The sequence below is a fragment of the Elephantulus edwardii genome, unplaced genomic scaffold (genome assembly GCF_000299155.1).
Source record: "Elephantulus edwardii isolate Elephantulus edwardi_28Jun2011 unplaced genomic scaffold, EleEdw1.0 scaffold00024, whole genome shotgun sequence".
NCBI lineage: Eukaryota > Metazoa > Chordata > Mammalia > Macroscelidea > Macroscelididae > Elephantulus > Elephantulus edwardii.
Genome location: NW_006399774.1, coordinates 15,339,413 through 15,359,993, shown reverse-complemented (window position 1 = coordinate 15,359,993; position 20,581 = coordinate 15,339,413). Strand labels below are relative to the sequence as shown.

The 20,581-nt window shown below is 44.1% G+C and overlaps 1 protein-coding gene across 1 annotated transcript in view; it reads left to right on the top strand.

Moving 5' to 3' along the window:
* Window positions 1-20,581, top strand: part of PARK2 (parkin RBR E3 ubiquitin protein ligase) — a 1,426,764-nt gene that overhangs the window by 1,199,001 nt on the left and 207,182 nt on the right. Inside the window, exon 9 of the mRNA XM_006882824.1 lies at window positions 11,637-11,786. Coding sequence (XP_006882886.1) covers window positions 11,637-11,786 — 150 coding nt within the window. The remainder of the gene's footprint in view (window positions 1-11,636; window positions 11,787-20,581) is intronic.

The window sequence follows — 20,581 nt, the reverse complement described above, 5'->3', positions numbered from 1 at the left end:
TGGGTCAGAGGAGCAGGCTTGTTCCGCTTTGTAAGCTGGGGTCCATTTACCCATCACGTGACCGCTATGGCATATATTTGACGCTCAGGGGATGGGTAAGGGTTGTGCCTGACACTACTTCATCACAGCTCTCCATTAACTATGTGCTGGAGTCCTTTCAATGTACGCTTTCTCCTTGAGACCAGCAAGTGCCTGAAAGGACTCTGGACTTAATGCGTGATATGCTGACATCGGCTAAGGATCTTTGCTAATGACATGTAATTACATGTCTAAATTTCTCCATTAGTGGATAAAATGCCCCGTTAGAATTAGCATAGTGAAGGTTCTGTGTTCAAATATTTTTCCTATAAATTTCAAATAAAATTTAAAAATAATTTTTGAAAGTAATAGATTCAGTAGCCCTGTGTTTTACTTCAGGTGTCAGCGCTCTTTGTAAAATCATCATTGATCGTGGTGGGGCTCATGAGGAAGGGTTGTGCGCTTCCTTTGAGAAAAAGAATTATACGCTAAAATACCCCCAAATTTATCATGAATAGAATAAAAGCACTTGTTGTGAGTCTTTAGTTCACAAATGGGTAAAAGAACGTACTTGTACCGACTCCATCAGTATTTAAGGACTCTTCAACTGTGTACAATTATACATAGAAGGAGAATTATATAAACAAAAAAGACAAAAAGGATTCCAGATAATGTGACAGATTTAAAACCTAAAAAAAAAAGTCCCAATATGTGTATACGAGGACTCACAGAGGATAAATATCAAAGCAACTAAGTACAGCAAATACTGAAGGTAGAATTTAATAATTGTTTCCAAAAAGTAAAAGGGATTTGAAGCTGCATATTAAATGAGTATACTGTGAGCTTATTTATGAAATTGAAGAATGGCCAACATTAATACATTTTCTAATAAAGTCATAAGATCAAAAGAAAAAGAAAAGATGCCTTTTGTGGATTTATAAAAATATGTAAAATCCTTGTAATGGAAAGATTCAGAATATTGCCAGACTTTTCCCTCATACTTAATGCCAGAAGACTGTGGAGGAAAAAGATAAATTGTGTGAATCCATATTTGAGTGTCCAACCCAACTGGTTTTCAAGGATAAAGAAGACAGAATGTCACCAGCATGCAAGAATTCAGTGACTATTTTCTCAAGAGTTTTCCTGAAGAGTGAGCTTCAATAAACTGGAATTACTAGAAAGACATCAGTGAAAGAACCAATAGTGGACTGTGTGTGAATGTGTGTGGATGTAGACTTAAGATAGCATGAGGATTAAGGAAAAGAGAGTGTGATATGGAATGTCCCTCTGTTTCAACAACATACACACAGTATAAATAGTGTAAAAGTCTCTTAGGAGACTAGGTCATACATGTGGATTATCTGTAATGTTTTAGTAGTTGTATTTGTGCGGACGGGTTTGGTATTATATTCCAACAATCACTGGACATGTGAGATCACTCACTGTCGCAGGTTGGTTCTGACTCCTACAAACCTCCATCAGGTTTCCCAGTCTGTAAATCACAGTGGGAAGAGATTGCCCACCTTTCTCCCATGGAGCTACTGGTAGATTTGAACAGTGGGAGATGCCCAGCCTATGGGTAAGCCATGCAGCTCACTACCCGGTCTACCACCAGAGCACATGTGTACTGCAGGAAAACTATCATCTAGTTCTAGCATCCTCTGTGACTTTAGAATCAGTGTGTTGCTGTTGTTGTTGTTGTTGTTATGTGCCGTTGAGTTGTCTGCTACTCATGGCGACCCTATGTACAACAGCCCTAAACTCTGCCCTATCCTGTGCCAATCTCACTGTCTCCAACACACCTACCCCCATTACCCTAGTCACTGAATCAACCCACCTCATAGAGGGTCTACCTCTCCTGTGCTGTCCCTCCACCCTCCCAAGCATGACGTCCCTCTCCAAGGACTGGTCCCCACTTGCAACATGTCCAAAGTACGTCAGATGAAGCTTCAGAATCCTTGCCTCCAAGGTGCAGCCTGGCTTCACCCTCTCAAGGACAAATCTGTTTATTTTCTTAGCAGCCTATGGTATATTCAGTACTCTTCTCTAGCACCACAGCTCAAAGGCATCAATTCTCCTTCTATCTTCCCTAGTCATTGTCCAACTCTCTGATACCTAGCAACTGATTGCAAAGACCATGGCATGTATCAGGCACGCCTTAGTCTCCAGACTGACACCGTTGCACTTCCATACTACTTTAGAGAGGTCTCTAACCGCAGACTTGGCAACAACAGTGCTTGGTGGTGGTGGTGGTGGTTGTTATGTGCCATCAAGTCGCTTGCAACTCACAGCCCTAAACTCTGCTCTGTCTTGTGCCAATCGTACTGTCTCTAGCGTTCCCATCCTGATTACCCCAGTCACTGAATCAATCCACCTCATAAAGGGCCTTCCCCTCCTGCACTGTCCCTCCACCCTCCCAAGCATGATGTCCTTCTCCAAGGACCGATCTCTCCTTACAACATGTCCAAAGTGTGTTAGACGAAGCCTCAGAATCCTTGCCTCTAAGGAGACACCTGGTTTAACCCTTTTCGGGATGAATCTGTTTATTTTTCTAGCAGTCCATGGTACCCTCAATACTCTTTTCCTCGAAGGCATAAATTCTCCATCTATCCTCCTTAGTCATTGTCCAATTCTCTGATGCATAACAAATGATAGCAAAGCATGGCCTGTATCAGACACACCTTAGTTACCAGAGAGACACCATTGTTCTTCAGTACTTTGGAGAGGTTCCTAACAGCAGACTTTCCCATAGCAATACATCTTTTAATTTCCTGGCTTCTGATGCCAAGAGTGTTGACTGTGGAGCCAAGCAAACCAAAACTATGAACAATCTCAATCTCCTCACCATCCATTATGATGCTGCCAATCAGCCCAGTGGTGAGAATCTTTGTTTTCTTGATATTGAGCCTCAAATCATACTGAAGACTGCAGTCCCTGACCTTCCACAAGCAAGTGCTTCAGAATCAGTGTGGAAATGTAAATACCAATGTAAGATAGAAAACACTAAGTGAAAACCCTGGAGTCCTGATATACAGAGCCTTCAAAGTAAGAAATTAAGACCTAGAAGCATTGACGAGCTCAATAACACTAAATATTTATAGCACCCATGTTTTTGGTCTTTAAATATTTAAGAAATAGTACTGCTTAGGTTCAAATCCACCAGATGCTCTGCTGGAGAAGGAGGGGGCAATCTCCTCCTGTACCAGTCAGATCTGATTTGACAGTACACATAAAAATAATACAGTAAAAATAAAAAAATTAAAATTAAAAATATTTTTTAAAAAAAGAAATAGTACTGCTTAGACTTCCTGGTATCTAGTCAGGAACCAAATAGAAGGCTATAAAACATTACCTAATATCTAATTAGGAAGAAATATCTAATTCAGGAACCAAATACAAGGCTATCAAAAATTACCATGATCACATGATTCAGGGTGGAGAAGTAAACACGTTGAGAATACCGTTACCAGGAAATGGAACCATCTGAGTGTTAAGGAAAATAACTGCAGAGATTAAGATTCATTTAATACCTGACATGAGGGTCAGAGAAAGACAGGAAGACCCCCAACCAAATGGACTGACACAGTGACAGCAGCAATGGGCTCAAGTTGTCAGACGATGAGAATGGCACAGGACAGGACAGGGATCAGGTCTGTTGACAGGGTCACTATGAGTCATACGTGACTCTATGACACCTAATAACAAAAAAAAAAGGTTTAAGTCTATGTATTTATTATCTTTTTAAAAAATAAATCAAATAACTACCCTGTTTTCCAGTCCAAATTATGCCACTGGTAACCAAATAATAGAATTATTCCAACTAATAAACAACATTAGAATAGCACTTGGAAGCCCTAATGGGTTAATCTAGTTACTGGCCTCTGTCCTTTCTGGTATTTTCTAATAAAGAGATAATCAGACAAGCTTGCTGAATGAAAAACTAAGTATTATGTATGAAATAGTATTTCCAAACAGAAAATAAATATAAGCCTGACCAAACTTGTAGCATCAACTATGAATCTGCAGGACATCAAGGGGCCTTGTAGGTATCATGTAATTTCAATCAGCGAAATCTAAACTGAAAGAAATTCTACAGGTTACATGCCCTGATTTCTTCAAAATAGAAATCCCTGTTTTCCTTTTGAGAGAAAAGAAGAAGAATGAAAAGGCAACCAAAGAAAAAAAAGAGGTGTTTCCAGATAAACACACAGAATGAGCTTTTGGTGATAAAATTCTAAAGAAAACAAGAAAGTTTTATAATATGGGTGCTGTCTTTTAGGAAGATGTGGAAACTTAGTGATAGGAATGGAGAAAGTAGGTTTCCACAGCTGTAGTTTCATCTGGATTGTGTTTAAAAGTCACTCTTCCGGGGATTAATCTCTGCTTTCCTAAGACTTTCTGATTTATATGCTATTTACAATGGAAAGATGACTTTGGCTAGGCCAACACAGAAAGGTTGAGCAATATTCAGTGGTACAGAGCATAACAGGAGGATGTGATAAATACCCACTGAAAGGCTGCCCACTTCCATGCAGGCTCTGGCTCATAAAACCCTCACTCCATTGCCAGCGTTGTTAAGTCTTAATGGACTTTGAACTATCAACCTTTTGGTTAGCGGCCCACCACTTAGCTCCCTACCCCACTCAGTAAAGGATGAGGATGATTGAAGAATGTCCTGGAAAAGCCCAGCTGCTCACCCACTCAGCCCTTGTAGCTAAGTCTTGGTGGGGATCACAACACTGTCCTGACTCACCTTCGTAAACTGCAGCCTGCCAGTTTGTCTGAACCCCTAAACCTCACCCTCTCCCTTCCCTTTCTTTTCAGTTCCCAGCCTTTCCTTCTCAGTCTGCACTCTTCTTTTCTTCCTTTGGCAGAGGCCAGCTGCATGGCTGACTCACTCAGGTCTCAGGACAGCCCCTCCAGGCATCTTTCAGATCTCCTTCCCTCCCACCCACTAAGGAACACAGCTCTTTTCCTCACCTGAAACATCAATTTGTCCTTCTCTTCTGAGTCATCCCTTCCTGCATATTAACTCCCAGGGCCAGAGCTCCAATCTGAGAAACTCCTTCACGACCCTATGGCGCCCCCAGCTGCCAGCCCGACCTCTATGCCATGTTTCAGCCAAACTTCTAGGACGACGTATTTTATCTCCAGTTCCTCTCCCCCACATCTTCTGTGTATCCTGTCCGACAACACTGTTGGCTCCTTGAGTTCTTTGAAAGTGTGCTCATCAAGATGAGAGAGAAATTTACGTCCTAAAATCCCATCATTGACTTACCAGCAGCACTTGGCACAAGTTATTAATAATGCCTCCTGATGCACTTTGTGGGCTTCAGGACATCCACAGACTCTAGTCCCCACCTGCCTATTGGAAAGGCCTCTTTTCTGTCTCCTTTGCTGGTTCCGTTATCTATGGAATCTGGCTTGTTTCATCCAGCCCCCCAACTACTGAGATACAGAGCCAGCATCTCAAAGCAGACTTAGAAGACTGAGTTAGCACCATCCTTTACATATTCCGGCAAGAATGCTGGTAACACACTGTTATATACAGGGAGGGCATGGAGGTCAGGCCACCAACATTGCCCTTCAGGCCCACTCATGGGGAACAGGATGTGTTCTCAGCTACCTTTAGTACCTGAAGTCCAAGGACATTCAATAAGAACTCAGGTAGTGAGGTGGTTAATTGAAAGTGACCTGAACCCATGGGTTCCTCCACATAGACAGACCTGGAAATGTGCTCTCAGAAAGGGGACAGCCTTGATCAACCCCAGAAATGAGTCTCCTAAGCTATTCTGCCAAATGCTAATTAAAAATATCTTCTGAAATCCAAACAACAGTTTAGCAGGACCAGTGTAAACTAACAAAGAGAAGTAATGTCCATTCATTGACTAAGATGTGCCTGACCCAATTCACGGTATTTTCAGTTGCTTTCCTTGGCATCTGAGAGCTGGACAATGAGTAAAGATGACAGAAGAATTGATGCCTTGAACTATGAGATTGGAGCAGAGTACTGAATATCCCATGGACTGTCAGAAGAATGAACCGATGGATCTTGGAGAAAATGCAACCAGGGTGCTCCTTTGAGGCAAGGATGGTGAAACTTTGTCTTATAAACTTTGGGCGTGGTATTAGGCAGGGCCACTCCTTGGAAAACGACATTATCCTTGGAAAGGCAGAAGTTCAGGAAAAGAGAGGAAGCCGCTCACTGAGATGGTTTGATACCGTGACTGTTAGAACAGGCTCCAGCCTATGAGAGATGTTAAGAATGGCACAGCTTAAGGAGAGGTTCAGTTCTGTTGTCCCCAGGGCACTGTCCAGCATAGTCCACTCAGAGGCACCCAGCAGCCTTGAAACAGTGGGATAGCTGGGTCACGTGGCTTACCTGGCTCTTTGAAACTGTAATCTTCACCTTTGAATTTCTCTCAGCATCCTCCGTCTTGGGTTTGAACTGGAAGGCTTCTACAGTTGTATACGTTTTCATTTTTTCTGTTTTTCTTGGTATAGCCTCATCTATTTTGTTCATGGCTCTACTCCAGAAGGTACAACAAACAAGAACGAATAAACCCATTGCTGTTGAGTTGGAACCCCTCAAAATCTCCAGCAGATTTTCTGAGGCTGAAAATTACACTGCAGGAGATTGTGCATCCTTCTCCTGAACGGAAACTGGTGGATTTGAACTGCCAGAAGGGAGCACCTTGGAGTTACCAGCATACCTCCCTGTGGCCTGGGCTACCTAAAGGCTGAGCACCAGAGGCCCAGAGGACCAACTAGAGAGCCTGGATTCTAGTGGGAGGAGGAGCAGTTGTGGCAGTTGTTGTTGTTGTTGTTGTTGTTATCTGCCCTCGGTCACAGTGACCCCATACACAGTGGGGCAGAGCACTTCCTGTGCCCACACCTTCCCCATCCTCAGCTGTGGATTTCACTGCTGCAGTCTGTGGGGTTTTCTTTGTCTAGGTTTTGGAATTGGATTGCCAGATTTTTCTTCCTACTCCAGCTCAGTCTGGCAGCTCCACGAGATGTAACTTGTCACCCTGTCAACATAGGAACCTCTCCCGACAGACGAGTGTAGAGATGAGACTCCCGTAAATGGTAATTTGCAGGAGGAATAACTCAAGACGTTCACGCGGCTTGTCATTTGATGACATTAATCACAATTCACTGATGTAATTTATTACAATGACTAAATGCTTATAGCCCACTTCCTTTACTACCTCCCAACTTATCTGTTTGTTACTTGGCCTGAGTACAGAGGACAATAAAGATCAAAGAAAGGTTGTTGTTGTTGTTGTTATGTGCCGTCGAGTCGCCTGCGACTCATAGCAACCCTATGTACAACAGCCCTAAACTCCGCTCTGTCCTGTGCCAATCGCACTGTCTCTGACACTCCCATCCCAATTATCCCAGTCACTGAATCAATCCACCTCATAGAGGGCCTTCCTCTCCTGCGCCATCCCTCCACCCTCCCAAGCATGATGTCCCTCTCTAAGGACCGGTCTCTCCTCACTACATGTCCAAAGTAAGTTAGACCGAGCCTCAGAATCCTTGCCTCCAAGGAGCCACCCGGTTTAACCCTCTCCAGGACAAATCTATTTGTTTTCCTAGCAGTCCATGGTATTCTCAGTACTCTTCTCCAGCACCACAGCTCAAAGGCATCAATTCTCCTTCTATCCTCCTTGGTCATTGTACAACTCTCTGATGTATAACAGGTGATTGCGAAGACCATGGCCTGTATCAGACGCACCTTAGTCTCCAGAGAGACACCACTGCTCTTCAGCACTTTGGAGAGGTCCCTAACAGCAGACTTTCCCATGGCAATGCGCCTTTTAATTTCCTGGCTGCTGGTGCCAAGACTGTTGACTATGGAGCCAAGCAAACTAAAGCTGTGTACAATCTCAATCTCTTCACCATCCATCCTGATGCTGCCAATTGGTTGGTCCAGTGGTGAGAATCTTTGTCTTCTTGACATTGAGCCTCAATCCATATTGTAGGCTGCAGTCCTTGACACTCTGCAGCAGGCGCTTCAGGTCCTCCTCAGTTTCAGCAAGCAGGGTTGTGTCACCCGCATAACGCAGATTGTTGATAAATCGTCCACCAAATCCTGACCCCACATTTCTCCTCATAGAGCCCAGCCTCCCGGATAATCTGTTCTGCATATAGGTTGAAAAGGTATGGAGATAGGATGCATCCCTGGCGTACACCCTTCCCAATTTTGAAGGTAGGGTCACAATAAATGTGCTCCACAAACAAGAATACACTGAAAATCGCCCTGCATTTCACAGGACAGCTGGGGGCAGGGCCGAGGAACAGGTGGGTTCTACTCTTCACTGCAGGGACTTGAGTGAGGTGGAGGCAAGGAATGGTCTCAGGGACCGAAGAAATCGTGCTTTTTAAAATATGGTGACAAAGAGGAGGTTTTGCAGGTTGACATTAGTCCTCTTCTTCAAGCTGAATTGAGGGAGATGGCAGGATCCTTGCTAAGAGATAGCAGGGGGTGCAGGGGAGTCTAGAGATTCCAGAGAGGCCCTGAGACACAGCACTTAATGTGACTGAAATTAAGTGTCCAGCATGTTTATAATGAAACTGTAAATTCGAATACAAATTTGAACAAATTCGTTCAATTTCCCTCACCCCCTACCCATCAAATTGTTCAACCCAATGAGTAATCCTCCCTTCCCCCACACATCCACATCCCTCTGCTTCCAGCCTCTTCCACCCCTCCTGGATTCTTATATTCATTCTACAATAATGATTTTATCCTATATTTATCCTTATGAGACTCAGTTAGCTCACTCGGCATAATGCTCTCCAGTCCCTCCCAAGTTAGGTAATAATTTACAAAGTTATTGCTCCTGTGTGCTGCATAGTATTCCATTGTGGGAATGTGCCATAATTACTCAATTCATTTGTTTGTGGTTGGATATTTGAGCTGTTTTCATGTTCTTGTGATGGTGAATAATTCTATGAACATTGGTGTACAAATCTCAGTTTGTGCCCCAGTTTTCGTATTCTCAGGGTATATTCCAAGTAATGGAATAGCTGGGTCATATGGAATTTCTATGTTCAGCTTTCTGAGGAAGTGCCAAATGCGCCTGATTTCTATGAAAGTCCTTAAACACCATTAGTGAAAGAACCACCAGACAAAATTCACACATGCAGACAGGTTTCTAGAAAAGTAAAAAGCAAGAAGCAGACCCTCATCTGTTTTGCCCATTTGATTTTGGACCATGTCCTCTGCTTTGAACCACATACCTTGACCTTTCCTCATTGTCGACAGAGGCCAGTAAAACAAGAACCCCTCACATCACCTGCTGGGGGCCTTTTGCCTAGGGCATGGGACGTTGCTATCCAGGCATGCCTTGTTTTATTGCACTTTGCAAATATACATTGTCCATACGTGGAAGACTGGTGACCACACTCTGTCAGCAAGCTTGTCGGTGTCATCTTGCCAACAGCGTGTGCTCACTTAGCATCCCTGTGTCATCCTCCCAGTGTTACAGACCTCCCGAGCCGCAGCTGCCCACTGACCAGGCTGCCGTGAAGCAGGCCTGGCCTTGCAGTGGGGGAAGCCACAGGATTCCTGCAGCTCCCTTCACTGTGCAACTAGCACCTGCAGCCTCTCCAAGGTATGCCCATGTGTGGTCACTTGCGAACCCCTATAATGATGATGATGGAGAAGAAGAAGGAGGAGGAAGTTCAAATTGCTCTGAAGGAATGGGCAAAAAACACGGCTCCAGGAGTTGACGGCATACCAATTGACATACTTCAACAAACAGACACTGCCCTGGATGTGCTCACTAAGTTGTGCCAAGAAATCTGGAGAACAGCCAGCTGGCCCACTGACTGGAAAAGATCGATATTTGTTCCCATACAAAGAAAGATGATCCAACAGAGTGTGGAAATTATCAAACAATATCATTGATATCACATGCAAGCAAGATTCTGCTGAAAATTATCCAAAAATGTTTGGAACAATATGTCAACAGATGTGCAGGCTGGATTTAGAAGAGATCGTGGTAGTAGGGATATTATAGCTAATGTTAGCTAATGTTAGATGGATCTTGGCAGAAAGCAAAGAATACCAGAAGAATGTCTGTCTGTGCTTCATTAACTATGCAAAGGCTTTTGACTGTGTGGATCACAACAAGCTGTGGCTGACTCTGAGAAGAATGAGAATCCCAGAACGTTTGATTGTGCTAATGCGAAACCTATACTTGGACCAAGAGGCAGTCATCAGAACAGAGCAGGGAGATACTGGATGCTTCAAAATCACGGAAGGGGTCCATCAGGGATGTGTTTTGTCTCCATACCTTTTCAATCTGTGTGCAGAACAGATCATCCGAGACGCTGGGCTATATGAAGAGGAATGTGGCATCAGGATTGGTGGAAGAGTCATCAACAACCTGCGTTATGCAGATGACACAACCCTGCTTGCTGAAACTGAGGAGGACCTGAAGCACTTGTGCAGAAGATCACGGACTGTAGCCTTCTATATGGACTGAAGCTCAACATCAAGAAAACAAAGATTCTCACCACTGGGCCAATTGGCAGCATCAGTATGATGGTGAAGAGATTGAGATAGTTAACAGTCTTAGTTTACTTGGCTCCACAATCAACATTCTTGGTAACTAACAGCAGCCGGGAAATCAAGAGAAGAATTGCATTGGGAAAGTCGGCTGTGAGGGACCTCTCAAGAGTACTGAAGAGCAATGATGTCAGACTGGAGACTAAGGTGCTCCTGATCTGGGCGATAGTCTTCGCAATTACGTGCTATGCATCAGAGTATTGGACAGTGAATAGGGTTGATAGAAAGAGAATTGATGCCTTTGAGCTGTGGTGCTGGAGGAGTGTTGAATATACCATGGACTGCTAGGAGAACAAACAGGTTTGTCCTGGAGAGGGTAAAGTCGGAAGGCTCTTTGGAGTCAAGGATTATGAAGCTTCATCTGACATATTTTGGGCATGTTGCAAGGAGGGACTGGTCCTTGGAGAGGGACATCATGTTTGGCAGAGTGGAGGGGTGGTGAGGGAGAGAAAGATCTTCCATGAGATGGCTCGATTCTATAACTGGAGCAGTGGGAATAAGTGTGTTTGAGATGGCTAGGTTGGCACAGGAGAGAAGAGCGTTTAGAGCGCTTGTACATAGGGTCGCTATTAGTTGCAAGCGACTGGATGGCACATAACAAAAACAACATCATTATTATTATTACTCACGTTAATGAACATTTACAGAGGCTTTGGATTTCTATTCATTCCTTGTTGCACTTTTCTCCCTGCCCACCGCTCCCCGCCCCCAGTTCACTCTTCTCTTTAAAAAGTAAAATTCTTTCCCTCTTGTGTCCTCGCACCTGCAGCCTCTGCAAGGTGTGCCTGTGTGTGTGTGTGTGTGCGCGCGCGCGCGCGCGCACGCGCGCGTGCCCATGTGTGTGTATGGGGGTTAGCCTACGAACTCTCTTGTGTCCTCGTACTGGCGGCCTCTCCAAGGTGTGTGTCGGGGTGGGGGCGGTGTGCCCGTGTGTGTATGTGGGTTAACTTACGAACCCTCTTGTGTCCTCACACTTGCGGCCTCTCCAAGGTGTAACCCTGTGTGGTAACCTGCAAACCCCTCTTGTGTCTTGCAGTACAACCGCTACCAGCAGTATGGAGCCGAGGAGTGCGTGCTGCAGCTGGGGGGCGTGCTGTGCCCCCGCCCAGGCTGCGGGGCAGGGCTGCTGCCGGAGTCCGGAGTGCGCAAAGTCACCTGCGAGGGAGGCCGAGGCCTGGGCTGCGGGGTGAGTCTTGTGGGTGACGCCGTTGTGCGCGTTTGTCTCTGCAAATTGATGGCTCCTGGGTCTCCTTTTCCTTCTCCTTTTGAGCTCGGACATCCGTGGGCTGGCATCTAAGAAAAGAGATTCTTCCTTTCTTATTCAGGGTCTGTCTGACACATGAAAAGAAATGTCTTTTTTGCGGCAATAATCGTCATATTATGGCTTCCGACTTTAATTGCTTATCAGAGGGGCATGATCCTAATTGTTCATGAGGTCTTGCTAAATGTGTTTGCAGTGATGCCTTCCTTCAAGGGTCCTTACAGCACCTTGGGGCAGACAGCACAGAGAGCGGGAGAAGAGGCCACACCGCTGATACACAGACTCCCAATCTCCCCGGAGAGAGGCTGTGTTCCGCTTTTCCATTTCAGCTCTCAGTCTGTAAACAAGGGTGCTTTCTGTGGTCTATTCAGAGCCCTGCTTTTAACACTCTTGCGCGTTTACTGGCGACATTGCTCTTTCTAATGGTCCCCAAGGATAGCTGGGAATGCTGTCCAGTGTTTACACGTGCATGAAAGCGGTTGTGCCCCTCACAGGGAAAATTCATGTGTTAAGATGAGCATCTTTAGATGAGCTGTGTTATGACCCCAAGTTCAATATTATCAGATCAGTGTTACATATTAAATAGAGGTCCTGCAGAAACACACATAACAAGGCTGTGTATTGATTCATTGGTAGAAATGTTGGTGCCAGAGACTCGCAAAAGCCCAGCCCTCCACACGCCCCCGAGCTGGGCTCCAGATTGTCTAGTCCACGTTCTGTGGAAGCTGAATGTAGCACTGGCCTTGGCTGATGGGAGCAGGCTGCATTTACTTTAAGACTGTGTGAATTACTAGACCAGACTTTCATCCTTCTTCATTCCTCAATAGGTTCATATCAGATAATTTATTATTTCTTCAGGGTTGCCTTTTAGGAGACAAGCGTGAAAGGGTGGAGGTGGAGGGTAGCAAACCATTCCACAATGTCTTTGGGATATTGTTTGCCCTAGAATTTCAAGAAGTGAAATGAAGATAAATACAGAAGACATGGCATTTTATGGCGGCATAAAAATCCTTTTAAATAGACATGAGCGATCATAATGATGCCTCTCGGAGAAGCAGGATTGGCAACAGGGAGAACGTTTGTTTGGAGAGGTCAAACCTTGTGGCCTCGATAGCTTCTTGCAACAGTCCATAGCTCAGAGGCGGTGATAAAGTCAGAGCCAAACACAGAAAGGCTCACTAAATTTTGGCTTGAAATGAAAACTAGATAATATCCTTGGTTTTAAATTTAATGTAGGCAGGAAAAGAAAGTCTAAATGCTATAAAATGCAATTGAATTTGAAGGGGGGGGGAACGTTGCCTTTACAATTGCCAGTTTGTGAGGAGCTCTGTGGAAGAAGAGGTGTTGGTAGCAAAGGGTATCACTTGGAGTGAATGTCTGCAGAGTCCATGAGTCGCTATAGTAACCCTTCTGTCTGCTCGTGCCAGACACCCACAGAACCGTGGGCAGAAGGAAAAATGCATAAATGGGAAAATGAGGACCCACAATGCCTCGGCAGAAAGAAATACCTTGGATGAATAATTGTGAGTCCATTAGGATGGAGCTCGAGTCATTTTCACCATCCTTGGAAATTACGGAAATCACACTGCAATTTTCAACATTCCTCATCACCATTTACTATGTAATCTGTGCTGATTGTGGCAGAAGCAGGCTGCTTAATTCCGGGGCCTGAATGCTGTCGGATGTTTTCTTTACGTCTTGACAATCGTCTTTAATGAATATTCCTGACTGTTCATTTCCTCCATTGTTTCACTCACTAGCACTTCACTGGGCAATATTCACTTTCTTTACAGAGCAGAGTATTTCTTGGGCTCCTCTTTGGCCATCACTTGCTCACCTTGCTTTGAGAACTTAGAAAGTTTTCTGCAGTTTTAACTTTTGAACATTTTTGCCCATCATGACCTTGTAGGCATGAAACATACAGATTTAAGCTGAAACTCAGGGAAAATGTCTTTATAAGGGAATTGAATTGCTTTAAAACATTTTGTTAAGAGAATTTGAAAATAACCTTACCTCATACAGGAGCAAAGCTGTATTCAGGGTTCTCTTGTGTCATTTGGAAATGCTAGAGGATAAGTTCTTTGTTTTTGCTTCTATTTATTCTGATTTATAGTCTTTGAAGTTCTGCCTGTTGGTCTAAAGTTTGCTGTTGCTGTATGACAACCCTAAGTTTTAAATGAACTCTTCTAAACACTGGCTCATGGTCTCTTGTGAGTTTGTAGCAAAGCCACTGACCTAGGCTGCTGCTGTGTGGTGTCTTGGGAACTAGACACTCCATTTGAAGATGGCTCACTCAATGGCCATGGCAATGAAGGTCTCCATTCTTCAGTGGCTTTTGACGTCTCTTGTGAGTTTGTAGCAAAGCCACTGACCTAGGCTGCTGCTGTGTGGTGTTTTGGGAACTAGACACTCCATTTGAAGATGGCTCACTCAATGGCCATGACAATGAAGGTCTCCATTCTTCAGAGGCTTTTGACCAGTGAGACCTCAGTTCCTCGCTAAGGTAGGCAGAAGGCCAGGTTCTCAGCATGTTACCTCCCTCTTAGACTGTGTTCACAATGGCAGCTGACTCCCTCAGAGATTAGAGAGAGCGAGGAGAAGGTGAGAGTCCTTCCATAACCTAACCCTTGAAGGGGCTCACCACCACCACTGCTTAGTTCTCCTTAAGAGTGAGGTGCCAGTCCCAGTCCAGGCCAAGCTTAAAAGGAAAAGAAGTTGGGTTTCTTCTTGAAGAGAAGAGTAATAGACTTTATGGGCATATTTTAGACCAACACGATTTGTCACTTGACTATCTTTTTTTTTTATTTTATACTGATGTATTTGCAAAGTTTGAATCCATTGTTTTTCACAAAAGATCCTTCCTGTTTTCTTCAAAAGCCCCTGTTGAATTGTGCAGTTCTGTGATTAACACCACCCCACACCTACTCATCTTCACCTCTCTGCTTCCATCCTCTCCCCACCCTCTGCCCCACTTGGATCCTCATACTCATTCTACAATAATGGTTTTATACAGTATTTGTCCTTGTGGGACTGAGTTAGTTCACTCACCATAATGTTCTCCAGTCCTTCCCACATTAGGTAGTAATTTACAAAATCGTTGTTCCTGTGTGCTGCACAGTATTCCGTTCTGTGATTATACCACGACTTCTCAATCCATTCGTTTGTGGTTGGACATCTGGGCTGGTTCCATGTTCTTGCGATGGTGAATAACACTGCTGTGAGCATTAGTGTACAAGTTTCCATTTGAGCCTGAGTTCTCATTTTCTTGGGGTATATTCCAAGCAATGGAATAGCTGGGATCACTTGACTGTCTTTCCTTGCTCTGTTCTGACAACTGCCTCCTGATCCAAGTATGGATTTCACATCAGCACAATTAAGTGTTCTGGGATTCCTATTCTTCTCCAGATTAGCCACAATTTGTTGTGATTCACACAGTCAAATGCCTTTGCCACACAGATAGACATTTTTCTGGTGTTAGGAGGGACTATTCCTTGGAGACGGGCATCATGCTTGGAAGGGTGGAGTGTCAGCAAAAGACAAGAAGATTCTCGACAAGAAGGACTAACAAAGGGACTGCAGCAGTGGGTCCACGTATGTCAGATATGAGGAGATGGACTCCAGCCAAGTCCAGTTCTGTTTTTCATGGAGTCACTATGAGTCATACTTGCCGTAATGACACCTAACAACAACAATATGCAGTATTTTGATGGAACCTTATCCAGTGTTTAATAGGTATGTGTGAGATGGTATGTAACTCAGAAAAACAGTATCTACTATTTTTTTTAAAAAATTCACATTGTTGTTGTTGTTGTTGTTGATTGCCTTCAAGTTGAGCACAACTCATAGAGACCCTCTGAAGAAAAGCTTTCAACATTTATCAAAGTTCACATTGGATAAATTAAACCACTTAGGAACCTGAAAGTACTTAAAAAGGTTGGCCTAGTGGTAAGAAGCTGCCCTGCAATCCCAAAGGCACACGATTCAAATCCACCATCTCCTCTGTGGAAGAAGGATGGGCAACCTCCTGCTGTGTGATTAACCACCTTGAAAAACCGCTTCCATGAGGGAGGGTCGACTCTGACTCAGTGACCCCCAACAGCAGCAAAGGCTGCACTGGTAGAGTTTTGCTCATTCTTATGTATAAATCGCCTTTGTTTTTGGAAACACCAACATGTTCATTTTGACACAGCGAAGAGTATTTTTATATTGATAGATAGGACTTTACAAAGAATATACTTAGGGATTAAGTAGTCTGACCTTTCTCACTACCAACCCTTGATTGTATTTCCTCTACTGCTCATAAAAAATATTAATTAACTTTCTGAAGAATTCATTCCTTATCTGGCCTTATTGCTATTCATCAGAACAGTCTCACTAACTTTTATAACTCCGATGTAAACTGCTGACATGTTTAATACTAGAAAACAGGGGGGAAATATGGAATGCATTAGACTCACTGACCCGGGGATTTGGGAAGCTGTCGCTGTCCAGTGCTGCCCAGTTTCACTATATAAAACAAGTTTATCTCACGTGGCGCTGTGTTGAGTTATCACAATGCTTAAGTTCTCAGCTGGCAAGCGAAGGGCTCGTAGGTCAAGGCCACCCATCACTCCATGGAAGAAAGAAGGCGCACTCTGCTCTCGTAAAGGCTGGCAGCCCTGCAAACCTTATGGGGCAGTTCTTCACTGTCTTACAGGGTCCACAGGAGCGGAAATAGACTTGATGGCAGCGGACTGGATTTGGTTTGGAAAATCACAGGTTTGGGAGATAATTTCTTAAAATAAGACTCAGAATCGAATGAAGAATTTCCTGAACCATGGGAAGGATTCAACAACAGCTACAATGTGAATGTCTGAATTTGTACATGTACACAAAGAGAGAGGTTGTGAGATGGCACCGGATAGGACAGGATTCAAGACTTACTCTTCGGGTAGCTATGGGTCATACTCAACTTGACAGCGCCCGACAACACTATATAAAGAGAGATATATTCAAATGAAGACAGAAGAGTGTGACAATTCCTGTGATGACTATAAAGTCAGGAAATGTGATAGGCAGAATCCCTTAAGGAATCATAGACTCGTTCATTCGTTTACCAGGCCAAGTTGGGATGCTCAGAGGCAGATTGTGGTATAAACGTTTAGTGTGCTCTGCTTCTTACACAAAGATTGGGGGCTCACATCCCCCCAGAAGGACCCCAGAAAAAGCCCTGGTGGTGTACTGCTGAAAGACCAGCCAGGGCAAAGCTATGGAGCATGGTTCCTCACTAACTCTGCCCACATACAGGACTGCAGTGAATTAAGTCCATTTAGTGGCAGATTTTTAAAAAATTAAATTTAATCTTATGAAACAGAGTTAGCTCACTCAGAATACTGCTCTCTAGACTCTCCCATGTAAGATAGTGTTTTACACAATCATTGCTCCATTGTGTGAATGTACCATAATTTCTCAATCCATTTGTTTGTGGATGGATATTCAGAAAGTTCCCATTTTCTTGCTATTGTGATTACTGCAAAAGACAAGTACTATAAAAATAGATGGATAATTAGTAAGCTGTGTATAGAAGTCCAGAAGGGGAAGGGGAGAGGGACAGGAGAGTGGCGTGTTGGGAGGGGGGAAATCAATAGGACCGAGTTTGGTGGATGCAGTGAGTGAAGAAATCAAGGAAGATCCAATGGGGACCTGAAAAGACGAGGAATTGAGTAGGCAAAGACCAATGGTGATTCATTTTATAAAACACAGTGTATATGAATGATTGAATGAAACACAATGTGAATGAAGGAATGTGTGAAACACAGCATATGAGAATTTTACATGCAAACCGATATAAAATAGTTAGAATATAAATAAATAAACAAAAAGAAGGATTCATCCTGAGGGAAAAAAAATGCCCAACTAGGCTAAAGTCGACAGTGATGCCAAGTCCAGTGAGAGGTTGACCCACAGCTTCAAAGGCATCAAAGGGAAAGACTGCTTCCGCAGAGACACCACCCAGAGCTGGGAAACCATCCAGAAAAGACAGCCTCTGCCAGGCCTCATTATGCCAGGCCTCCCCCACCAATCCTCCGCCAGAATAACCTGAAGATGAAGGGTCTAGAGATAAAGCCCAGAATGGCGAGAATTAAAATGGTCATGACAGGGGGAGAAGATTTAATAAAAAGAACGGGAAAAAGAGAAGCTGCTTTAGACAGAACGTGATTTTGGCGATGGCTTGACCCATAGCCTTTGAGTGCTTTTTTCCTATTTGTTGAAAATAGCATTTTCTCCACTTTTTTAAAGGGAAAAAAAATACATTTAATCTTACGTCAGCCATGTGCAAAGGCCCTTTCCAAGTCTTCTTAACTAAGTTTGTATTATTGACTCATTTTTGTTAAAAGTCACCAATGAAAGAGTTTTTCATTTACTCATCAAGGAGAAAAGTGAATTGGGGGGAGGGGGTGATCAGGGAGAAAAGTGCAATAATGAATGACTGGAAATCCTAAGTCTCTGTAAACTTTCATTAAAATTAATTAAAAAAAAACAAAACCTCAAACATAAACTTGAACCTGAAAGAAGCCCACCGCCATCCAATTATTCTGAATCATGACGCCTCTGTCAGATTTCAGGTACTGTTGAAGGTGATGAGAAGAGACCCCTGCATCTTTCTCTCAAGGAGCCACTGGAGGCTCAAACCTCTGGTATTTCCATTGGCAGCTCAACACGCAGCCTACTATGCTAACAGGGCTCCTTACTTAAACTTGGCTGTTATTATATACCGAGTCCGAATCGACTCATCGCAGGTTTACAGAGGCAGTAAACCATGTGGGAGGGCACTGCCCATCTTTCTCCCACGGAGCAGCTGGTGGATTCAAACCACACAGCTTTGTGTTGACAGCACAATGCCTTGCCAATAACCCACCAGAGCTCCCTAAACTTTAGGCCCCGTGAAACCTGGATCTAGGTCTGTGCAAGAACGTGGTATAGCCTACCAGTACAATGGAACTGTTTCGCTGCTTGTTGAAAAGTGTCCTTTTTGAACTACTTGCAGCAACAGCGTCGTCATTGTATTTCTGAACATTTCAGTGGATGGGGAGTCTAAGCCTCACTCTAAGCCTTCGTGTAGACAAGGCATCGACGAAGACAAATGGGGGTAGCTAGCCTTCCACTGAAAGTCACGACTAATTATTGAGTTAAAACCCCAAATCAATGCATAGATTAGAGCCCTTTTACCATGATGTGGAGCTCAGATATTGACAGCCAGCAGACGGTCAATAACCAATCACCATTGAGTTGATTCCCATCCAGCAACTGTTCAAGTTGCCCCGTGGGGTTTCCAAGGCTGGAAGTATTTATTAAAGCAGATTCTCCCGCTTCATCCACTGAGTGGCCGGTGGGTCAAACTGCTGACCTTTCCCCTGGCTGCTGATTGCCGTGACCCCTCTGACCTCGAGGCTCCTTTCAGTGGTATATAGTAAATGATAAAATGAAAGGGCAAATCTTTGGCTTTCCTATTCTTTAAGGATGTGTTAAATGTAAGGGAGCTCTAGTGGCCTAGTGGCAAGAAGCTGCACTGCATTCCCAGAGATACGTGGTTTGAATCCACCAGATGCTCTGCTGGAGAAGGAGGGGTGATCATCTCCCGTACTAGTCACATCTGATTTGATGGTACACACACAAAAAGAAAATGAAAAAAGGATGTGTTAAATGTAACAGATATAATAGTTATTCTGACCTCTTTTGGAAGCTAGAGTTAGTCCCAGTAAGCATTGCATTTGTTCTGACTACTAATGTCCTGTCTGTCCATTCGTCATTCTGTGAGATGCTGTGTGTCGTTGTGATGCTGGAAGCTGTGACGCTGATATTTCTGGTCTCAGCAAGGTCACTCATGGTGGAAGGTTCAGGGGAGGTTCTGGCCTGAGATTGATGAAAGAAACTCCCGGCAACACAGTTCTGATGATTCGTCACTGGCAAGCCTTACAGATCACAGCTACATTGCCTGGCTTTGGCCACATCGTCAGAAGGACTTGATCCCTGAAACAGACCCTCTTGCCTGGTGCTCTCAAGGACCAGCAGAGCAGATCATTGATGAGATGGATTGTCACACTTGCTCCCATGACGGCCTTGAACATTCCAGCAAGCATGGAGATAACACAGGACTAGATAGCACCCTTTTCTGTTGTATAAAATTACATTGAAATGGAGTTGGCCCCATGGCATCACCCACCTAAAATAGGTTCTCCCTGTCTAGAGACTGGACAATAAAATCTACACCCTAAATCTCACTAAAGAGACCTAGTGCCTTAATCCATTTGGCATTGCAGGGCTAGCTGAAAGGCTGCATCTCCAGTTCGAATCCACCAGGTGCTCCTTGGAAGAAAGATGGCAATCTTCTCCAGCTAAGGTTTACAGCTTCAAAGGGCTGAGGGACAGTCGCTAGGATTCAGGGTCAGAGTTTGAAATAAGCACGGCTGACGCATGAGACTTTCAAACTGCTGACTGAAGAGTGGCACCCAGGTAAAAGCATGCTGCACAAGCTTTAGTTCCTGGTCATCCAGCCTGCAGAGATAGGGAAATCCTGTGGACAGAGTTGTTGTTGTTGTTGTCATGTGTCCTCGAGTTGCCTGTGACTCATAACAACCCTATGTATAACAGCCCTAAACCTTGCTCTGTTCTGTACCAATTGCACTGCCTCTGACACACCCATCCTGATTATCCCAGTCGCTGAATCAATCCATCTCATC